The sequence below is a fragment of the Lepisosteus platostomus genome, chromosome 1 (genome assembly GCF_059453375.1).
Source record: "Lepisosteus platostomus isolate fLepPlt1 chromosome 1, fLepPlt1.hap1, whole genome shotgun sequence".
NCBI classification, from domain to species: domain Eukaryota; kingdom Metazoa; phylum Chordata; class Actinopteri; order Semionotiformes; family Lepisosteidae; genus Lepisosteus; species Lepisosteus platostomus.
Window position 1 is genome coordinate 18,571,999 of NC_142611.1, and position 10,482 is coordinate 18,582,480.

The 10,482-nt window shown below is 37.7% G+C and overlaps 1 protein-coding gene across 1 annotated transcript; it reads right to left on the reverse strand.

Moving 5' to 3' along the window:
- Positions 1 to 2,406: 2,406 nt before the first annotated feature.
- LOC148677801 (glutathione S-transferase P-like) lies at positions 2,407 to 9,382 on the reverse strand. The gene is made up of 7 exons (XM_088626322.1): positions 9,260 to 9,382; positions 7,698 to 7,733; positions 5,157 to 5,263; positions 4,127 to 4,214; positions 3,673 to 3,776; positions 3,108 to 3,209; positions 2,407 to 2,806 (listed from the first exon to the last, which is right to left on the reverse strand). Coding segments are annotated over exons 1-7 (627 nt in total). The 5' UTR covers positions 9,261 to 9,382; the 3' UTR covers positions 2,407 to 2,617.
- Positions 9,383 to 10,482: the final 1,100 nt, after the last annotated feature.

The following is a 10,482-nucleotide window of genomic DNA, read 5'->3' on the forward strand; positions in this document are numbered from 1 at the left end:
TGTTCACGTGTCTACGTGGATAACTTCGTACGATATTTAAATTTACATTTCCAAAGCGTAGTGGAAATGAATCAGTATTTATAGATTTGAAAATTAAAAAACAGTCCATTTAATTCTCAAGGTTCCTATTTTATATAAAACATACACGTTATAAAATATGGGCGTACTGTACCCTGTACGCGCTAAATAAGTTAAGGTTACGTGTCAGCTGTCAAATCAATACAGAGGTACACAAATCGTTATCATGACACTGCTGTACATAAGCAGTGAATCGTTACTGGACAAAACGTTTGTCATAAATCGTTATGATACAGGGATTTGCGATCCGTATTCTTCTTATAAATAACAATTTCATATATTTAGGACAGGATCCTTGATCCTGGTCCTGGAGGTCCATACTCCTACGAGTGTTTGTTCCAGTGTAGGTTATACACTTCATCCCTTAACTCACTTTATAATAGGATTCATTTGAACTCTTTGACTGGACACCTTTTAGATTTTATATTTCACAAGTCAGATAAAATTCGAAACTTCCATTCAATCTATTTTTTTACAGCTTCTTCCAGTTCAGGGTCACAGGGGAGCCAGAGCCCATCCCCAGATAAGCAACAGGAGACAGGCAGGATACACCCTGGACAGAACGCTAGTCCATTGCAGGGCAGAGACACTCACACCAAGGCATGTTTTCCCAGAAGCCAAATAACCTACCAGTATGCCTTTGGAATTGGAAACTGGAGCAGCCAGAATAAACTCACCCAAGAACATGCAAACTCCACACAGATAGCACCCCTGGTTCAGATTTGAAACCAGGGCCCCAGTGCTGTGAGGCAGTAATGCTAACCACTGTACTGCCATGCCAACCAAACTTTTGTGTTCTGAGTTAAAAAAAAATTGCACATTTTCCAGTCCACTTGTTTATTGACTTAAGCCTTACATTAGGCAATTAAACTTGACTGGAATGCAAAGGCCTCAAGAACCCCTGATGTAGAGCATTTGAGTTATGCAACTCAGACACATAGAGTTTATTGATCTTGATCAATCCATGACTCGCCTGTTACTGGCTCAAGCGTATGCAGGCCCAGATGGTTTACCAGAAAACCGTTTGAACTTTATTTTTAAAGTCTCCGTTATTTTCATATGTAATCCAACTACCCAATAAATACATTAGAAACTCTTCTCTGCCTTGATAGTATTAGAGCTAGAAAATACAATTACAGGATAGGGAGGATAGAACATGATATATCGACATCCCTACGCAGCCTGTGGTCAGCATATCTGTCCGACTGTGGAAGGAATTTCGTAGGATTATTAAATGCCTCCTGCTGCTCTCTATGGAGCTTTGCAATGCCGTGCATTCTTCTGTTGCTGCCAGATATTCTTGGGAGAGGGTCAGAAGAAAGAGTATATATGTTCTTTTGCATCTTTGTGGTTCATTTTTCGAATCCCAGTGGTCTTTATTTACTTGTGATGTATCTCCAGCAAAAACTCCTTTTTGTTTCAATAGTAACATTTAGCATGGTGGCTATGCTTTGTCCACATTTGTTTATCCTCAAAAGGCAGAAAGCTAGAAAAATGAACATTAAGGGGGAAAAAAAATCATATTTTGTTGAAAGTATACATAAAAGGAAAATAACCACAACTGCAATTATCTGTATGGGTGGATTTGGCAGTATATTGTCATGCTGTATTTTCACCGAGACCATTTTTTGTGCTATAAATATCACGTTTTAAAATCGGTGTTATTTCAGAAGGGAAGTACAGTATGAAACCCCACAAACGTTAAGAGGGTTATGAATGTCTAGATAATATATAATATTGCTAATGTGATGCAGAGCTTTGTAAAGATCAACAGTCTATAAAGTGACTTTATAAACTTGAATGACGGAGACTCACAAAATAAGCTTTTCTCAAGTTTTAAATATTCAACCGTAAAAATGCCCTTTATAGACATCTGAGCGGACTGCTTATTTCTATACCTATTTATACAGAACAATTCAATTGTTAACCATGCCCTAAATTGTTTTTTAAAATAAGGTTTCATCCTCTGGAACAAACATACGGATTAATGTTGTTTACTGTTAATAGACCCCTTTTCCAAACCTGATGCCTGGAAGACTGCAACGTCACCAGAATTTACATTGTAATTTGAAAAGGAATTTACTTCTGACAAAGTACAGAACTGGAGGGAAAATAGCACCATTACGGCATTACACTGGCTTTTAAACATTTACTATAAAACTTCCGTGTGATGTGTAATAACCATTGATTCTTGAGTTATATTTTAGAGATATGAAGTGGAGCATAGTGGATGAATGAAATGTCATATTCCCACATGCACTGAACACATGCACAGAATACTCCCACTAGAACAAAACGGGTAGAACAGCTAATAAAAACTCCAAAAAAAAAGGTTTCTGCGAGATTTTATTAAACACAGAACTAAGCTAGGTGGTTGTCACAATAGGAACTGCGGTTATCAAAACTGTGTAGAAACTAAAGAGCTTGGCTCACAAGCATCAGGCTAGGACTGTCAAGCCTCAAGTCGAGTAGTAAAAAAGAACTCCAAGGCTAACTGTGAACAAAGTGGATTTCCATTCCTGTGTAGCTGTCGGGATCATCACTGCTTGCCATTGCCGTTGATGGGACGCTTCTTGTGCTCATCCGACTCCAGGAAAGCCTTGATTTTAGGGCGGGAAGACAGCCGATCCACGTAGCTCTTCAGTGTGGGGAAGGAATCCAGACACTTTGGGGCCAAGACCTGGTGATTTCGCAGCACATCTAGGAGGCTGTAGTCAGCAAAAGAAATCTACCAAACAAGAGAATTAGCATAGTATTGAACAGATACAGTTTAAAGCTTCCCTGTTCCCATTTCAACTACAGTCCTTGCCTTTATCCCCAATTTATTTCTGTAAAAAGGAATGTTGTAACTACACATGGTATAAAGTCAAACTGGGGGACGTATAAATGTACTAGCCATGAATTATACTTTCCTTAGGTACTACCACTTCCTTGGTAATCAGTAGGACCTCAAGACATTTATGTAGCAAATATTTAACCGCATTCAAAAGTTATAATCCACAGAAAAATAAAGCGATAAAAAACAATACCTCGTCACCAGCTACAAAGCCTCCTTTATTGCCAGACAGGATCTTCTCAAACTTGGAGAGGTCATTGGGCAAGTCCTGAATATATTTTTCCTTACCAGTTTCCTGCAGTCAATGAACACAGGTAAAGAAGGGGAAATTGAGAAAGATAAAATTGATAGGTATTACAGCATTAGGTGTTTAGAAAATTCTATTGTATTGCAGTTGTCTCCCACCATCCTCCAAGCTGAGTGATGTTATATACTGTAAACAGTATGCATGCATCCACTAATACGGGCTTGGAGACGTGGGAAACAAGCAGATTCCATTAAGTGAGAGACACAGTACAAAATACAACAACGTGCCCTAGTACTGACAGATCACGGCTTTAGTAGTTTGAACCACCTGAGGTGGGAGTGACACATAATTGCCTCCAGGTGGTACAAGACAACAGTCAAATTAGTATCCATGGTAACCGGCACAGAACGACAGTTGAGTGAAGGTGTGGCCAGCTACCATGTAAAAACTAAGTCACCCTTCCCCAGTTCAATGGAAAGGATTTTTACACATTTCATATTTCAATACTTACATATTCCTGGTATATCAGTTTGATGTACTTGAGTCGGAGGTCTTCAACAGCATCATTCATCATATCAATGATAGAAGCTTGCTTGTCATCTTTTCCATAAAGTCCTTAAAGAAAAGGATTATAAATATTTTATCTGACACTGACAACCGCATAGATATTGACTGAAATCGAGTCACCATCTTGCTTATGAAATTTGAAGTAAGTCTTTGTTAAAAGAGATACAGATTTTCAACATCATTTACTGGCAAATTCCACAGTATTCTGGGAAACTGATCAAAGCAAAGGTTGCAGATCTCACCGTTCCCTTTCATTTAATCTCATGCTCCCCCTCAGCTGATAAATTGATTACTTTTATACCCTGCATGAATATTCAGTTTTACCCAGTTTAAACAAAAGCTACACAAATTAACAGTATTGTTTTCTTGAAAACGGGGTGAAAATGTTCAACTCATACCATGTTTGCGGCCCAGGTATCTCATCATAGCATTGGACTGGTACAGGGTGAAGTCTCCATCTTCAAACTTTGGCAACTGGCCGAACAACTAGATAAATAAGAGTTCGGTGAGAACAGCTTTTTTATGTTGTTACTTTACAGTTCTACGATAGCCAAGACAGCACACATACTTAAAATAAGTTTCAAAACTTAGATTAAGTGAATATTTTAATTTAAATCATTCACACACTGCTTAGATTTGGACATTGACAGCAGGTCTTACTTTACTTCACAAATACAGAACAGAAAATACAAAAAAAATTGGTTTCTCCTATTATTTACTGTAGATCATTTCTGAATTATGATGTTTAACTGATCCATTCATTAAGCTATTTTATCAGGTAATTAAAGATATTTTCTGTTCTTCTACCCCCTTTCTTACAGGTGTGTGACAGCTTATGATGAACCTGAACATACACTCCCTTACACCTCCATTAAATAAAACATCTGAGAGATGACATTTCTATTTTGAGCAAAAACAGAACTGCGTTGAAAAATCAATGTGATCAAGTGCTAACAAAAGATTGAGCAGGCAAAAAAAAAGCAAACAGACTCAAGGTTTGGAAGACACGATTTTTTTATAACTCCAACTTTATAGAAGACTACACATATCCCCCCCCCCCAGAGCCGTTGAAGATCAGATGGCAAGGGAGTCTAGCTCCTGGGTTCAATCCCAGGTAAGGGGCAAGCAATGTAGCTTATTCTAATTCCTTCCAGACGGCTCCCAGATCCACTCAGCCTGCTTTCCAAATGAGTACCGGGGGTTAACCCTTCCAGGGGTGAAAGGCCGGCTGGAGTGGGATGCTGACCACATCACCTCCACCTCCGGTGTTGGATGGCCAAGAAAAACGGTGGCCCTTGCCCCTCATTCCCCCCATGGGCCTTGATGGCCTGGAAAGGGACCGCCCTACCTATACCAACCCCCCTTCAAGAAGTGATCAACTCCCAGCAGACAAACAAGGTGGGTCAAATGGAGATGTGAATAACTCACACAACTAGCTTTCAGGTCTCCCTTCATCCACATGTTAATTTCAACCACATTCTCCTTCCAGTCCTGGCCTTGGTCCGCCAAAAGCATCCTCATCGCCTCACAGCGCCCTGTTCACAATACACAAGGCACTTTAAATTAAATCATCAATTTTAAGCATACCATTATGGGATTTAAAACAGGAAGACAAACACTGTGGCAAGGCACATAATGCACGTTATTCTAAGATTTCAGAAAATGCTAGAGGCCATTGCACTCATTTGAAATCTATGTGTAGTATACTTAAAACTAAATCACAAGATCTTTTGTTCCCACTTTATGCTTAGTCCTGTGAACAAACTGTGTCCTGAAACTATTTCTTTAATGAAATCATGTGTGAAAATCGCAGACGCTCAGTATTAATGAGATACTTTCTGTCCTCACTGATAAGTGCAAAAAAACATGCGATAGAAATAACCATGGCACGCTGAGGTTGTTCTTTGTTTCTGCAGTTGCAAATTCTTTTAACAAACTGGAAAGATAAAACCAGCGCGGCATATAACCTATTTCAGAAACTATAGGAAATACTGGCAGACTGTATTGTTTGGGCACTAGCTATTGTGTTGGTAGGGAATTTGTTTCAGAACACTGGGCATCACCATGGGATTGCATATTTGCATTATTTATGCTCCAGCTATCTTGTTGCGAGGCTGTTTATGTCATGCACCAAAAATTTTCAAAGGGTGTCCCCTGCATCTTTCATTGGGCCTCTACAGCAGCACAGCATCCCCTCTATGTTCATGACCACAAACAAACTGGAAGATCTTGATTTTCAAGAAACCGGGCTCTTTGCTGCAACATGACACTAGATTCATAAGAGCCCCCCACTGTTCCCTCGCACCCAAACTCCAGTGAAAGTGCAGGGACTCAAATATTTGGCCATAATCTTTTAAAGTCTTCTTACAATACAAAGTTTTTGAAATATTCATGCGTGCCACAACTTACGTGAATTCAAGATTAACCTGCGTTTTTTTTGGTTGAAAACTATGAGTAACCCATATTTACTGTGTATTTTGTGTTTAGTTAATGAACAGTACAGTCTAGTGTAATGAAATGTAGACTGCAGCATTTGTGAATCTTAAAAGGCAATTCTGTCCAATGTTTAACTGTACTGTATATTTTGAGTAATGCTGTATTTGGTGTTTATTCTAATTACAGGTTCTTATTTCTTTATTCAATATTTTATTTCTGTCCCTCCATTCCCTTTAATAGGGAATCCTTACATAACTGCGAGGCAGTAGCCCCAACCACACCCCAGGTTCAGTTTTGGACTGGGGCACATTGTGTCCCTGCATTTTCCAGGGGCTCCAGTTTCCTCCCACCTTCCACAGATATATTGGCTGGGATAACTGGAGGCACCAGATTGCCTAGGCATTTCCCCTTGAATGGAATGACACCTCATTCACAGTATAGTCCCAACTTTTGCCCTATTCTTTCAGTATAGGCACCCTTTAGGAAGTATAAACAGCTTTCAAAGAACAAATAAAAATTATAGTGCTGTATTTCTCTCATTTATACCAGATATTAAGGATTATTTTCTTAGAGCAGTGGCATCACTCTGACCCCTCTACACCAACGCAGGTGAAATAAACTGGTGTTGCTCGTTCATGCTACTGCACTATTTTTAATTTCCTCAAGTTGTTTCTACCCAACATGCCCACATGGAATTCCTCAAAGTACTACACTGGGAGCGAACTTTCCAAAACAGAATCTTTCAGAAATCAGTGTCACAAAGTGGCCAAAACAAATTTAGCACAAAGTACTGATAAAGTTAAAAGTAGTGATTTTGGGGAGAGGAGTGATGTCTCTCTTAATGTCAATGTTCTGAATGTTTTTCATCATCACATCAGTTGAGTTTAAGCAACAGCATACTTATTGCATTTGTCATCTTAAAGTGCAGCAGTTACAAGTGAGTCTTTGCAGAGTACTGTATACTGTGACTTAAATGTGACTTAAAAACTTAAGCACTGAGCTGACAATTCTCCATTGTACAATGTAGAAATGTAGTCTTAATTTACATTAGCCAATACAATAATTTTTGCTGTTATTGACAAGGAATTTTTGACAGCGTTCTTTTGGTCTTCTTATCCAGGCAACTTTAAATACTTGCCTTACAACTATTTATGCATACAATTAGCCTTTATCCAAAAATATTTGCTAAAATTTACACATGTGTAATGTTATTTTGCAACTGTCACATATGTTGCATCCAAATAACATTTAAAGTCAGGAAAACAAATGATTAAATAGTAATATGCATCACTTTATCCTTCACAGGACTTTACTTGAGACAACTCTGATTCTGACTCGTTGGAGCTTTGCACTTGGACTGAACTGTTTTGAGTTTTCTCCAAATTTTAGTCTTATTGGTGATCCCCCTCCAGATGTTTTTTCTTCATGTCGGATTTGGGCGTTATCCAATCTTTTAATTTTCTCTACACCAAAGATGGCAGGAAAGAAAATAAGTAATTAAATAAACTTCAGAAATGTACAGAGTTTACATACCTCTGACAGGGAAATATGTAATTGTGTAAGCTGGCACTGCAATGAGATTAGAAGAAAAAAGTTAGGAGAAACAGAAAATGAATAGTAATTTCATTATATGGGCTTTTAATATTCCAATTTAAGTGTTAACCTCAGTATTAAATAACTAACTTTCTGAACCACAACACAAACTATGTTTTTTTTATTAATGTGTACACAGTCCCTCACCATTCACTCCCAGTCCCCTGTGCATTATGCAATTCTACATCACAGAGGAATCATTGTCTATGTGCCATTTTCTAATTAATGGGGCTAAAGGGAATGGACTTTTCCATTCCCTGTTGTCTATAGTTTTGAAAACTATAGACTTTTCTTACAAGGCAGGCAGGCTGAGGGTTTTAATACTGCCGTTTTGAAAAAAACTGTCCTTTACTTCTGCAATGCTTAATCACCTTAATCCTTATTTTGCTTATCTTCCCAGTTTTAATAACAGATTAAGGTCAAGGTTTGTATCTTAGTCTACAGTGTCTTAGTCTTGCAGTTTCCTAAAAATCCATCGTGAGAAGACACAAAAATGCACTTAGGTATATTTAATTTTTAACTGTAGAAGAGTGGTGTAACTCGGGTGCTATATGGGCATGATCAGCGATCTAAAATGCGAGAACAATGCTCTTATTCCGATTAAGTCTTCCATTTAAACACTCCAGAATTTATCCGAAAGAAAGACGTAAGGCTGTCCAAGTTCAGTAAAGCAAGATCACAACAGCGGACATGTATGCAATACAAAAATACAGCAAAAACATTGCAGAAGATTATTCGTGATGGTAATTTTGCCAGCACAGCGATCCATTGAGTACTTTATGGGTTGTGATCAATCACAATTCAAATGGTAGTTTCAATACTAATTTTATGCAACGACGTATTTGTATGGGAGACATGTCAAGATTGACTGGTGTCTTTTAAATTAACGTATTTTCGGTAAAAATAGGTAAAGTGCAAATATTAGCAACAATTTATGAAAACAGGTCCACCGACGACTTTCTTAATTTAGGTTGATCGTAAAATACGTAGTCGTAGTTAAGGTTTCTCACTCAGCAATTCGGTATCACATACACATACGCATTTAATTTCGCTGAACTATTCTAGAAAAAAAACAATGTGTGACTAGTATGCACGTAATAAAAGTACCATGAAAACACAGCAGCTGGTTAAGACTGAGATTTACATTTCGAAAACATTAATCGAATTGCATATTGAGATCTGATTTTCATCGAAAGCATTTTACATTCAATTGCTAACCACTACGGAGAATTGTTTAAAAAGCATTAAGAAATGCAAATAAACAACTATTTTGGGAACCAAGACACACTGCTAGTTACTTAATAATGTGCAAAAAAGGAAACTCGGTCACGCCAGAAATTACACAAATTTGATCGTTTACAGTATGTGCCAGAAGACGCAATCTTCCTTATTTAATAGTTTCTAAAATATTATAATTAAAATATAAAAACTATTAACTAAGATATTGCATGAGGTATTGCATGTATATTGTACAATATGAGTGAAAAATAGCGTGCACTTACTTCTTGGAGAAGTTCTGACTGCAAAGCAAGGCACACAGCAAATTGAGACAGATGCGATTCTGTTGCTATGCTTTATAAGCTTCTGCTGTGGGCAAATCTTGCTGAGTCATACTGAGTGTACTACGAGAAACATTATGATGTAACCTCAAAGTTTGGCCATACCTCAAAGAAAAAAATGTTTAATGTTCTCCCTTTTTAAAATTGAAAATCACTTTACCTTCATAATGCCTAGAAATATAAAAATATCATTGCAAAAATCAATTGCAAAAGTAAAATTGCTAAATTGCAAAAGTTAAATATCAATACAAATACTGGTATTTAATTTTAGTTTTTACTGCATTGTTTTACAATTAGTCTGCATGTGCTTCCTCCATCAAGTAAAATCACGTTTGCTGCTGTGATCCTTATTACAGTATTTGAAATCTTTACATATTAGCATAATATTTTAACTAGAAAATATTAATTCCGTTGAAAAAATAAAAATGCCATTAAATAATACATGCACATATTATTATAATTGCACAAAATATCATCATTGTACTCTCTGATGGTAATGTATCTACTATATCAATTAAGAAAATAATTCAAGTTCAGTTACAGTACATAGCAATTACTCTAAGATTAGGGAAGACCTGTCCTGTCTGATAGCCAGGAAACAATTGGTAGCTAAATTCAGATGGACAGCTCCAACTCTGTAGGGCTGGGTTTGCTTAGAGCTAAACAATAAACAAGGGTTCCCAATCATTATTCTGGAGTCTCACACACCTGCTGGGATTCCTTCTAGCTGAGCTTAATTAAATGAACGAATAAGTTACTTGATTGGAACCCCTGCACATTTCTTTTCTACTAAGACATTTGGGATGTTACCAGGGTGTCATAGTGGTGCAGTGGATAGCATTGCTTGCTTTGCAGTACTAAAGCCCTGGGTTCAATTCCAGACTTGGGGTGTTATCTAATCTTGTGTTGTATGTATACTGGTGGGTTAATGGGCCTTTGAGAAAAGTGGCCCTGGTGTTGGGTGTGACTGTGTCTGTCTGTGCCCTGAGGTGAACTGGCGTCCCATCCAGGATATATCCTGCCATGTGTGTCAGGACTTGCTCTGGCTCCCCTGTGACTCTGAATTGGATGAAACAGCTAGTAAATGGATTAATAGGTGGATAAAAGGCAACCTCCAATATGTTAAAGAGAGAAAAATAATCAAACAGTTTAAATTAATCTGGTAA

What these genes read in the sequence shown, in the direction of transcription:
- LOC148677801 (XM_088626322.1), bottom strand. An exon ending in ATACCTGGGCCGCAAACATG is followed by an intron (nt 3,777 to 4,126) that starts GTATGAGTTGAA and finishes CTTTTCTTTAAG; the next exon opens with GACTTTATGGAAAAGATGAC. An exon ending in GCTTTGTAGCTGGTGACGAG is followed by an intron (nt 2,807 to 3,107) that starts GTATTGTTTTTT and finishes CTTGTTTGGTAG; the next exon opens with ATTTCTTTTGCTGACTACAG.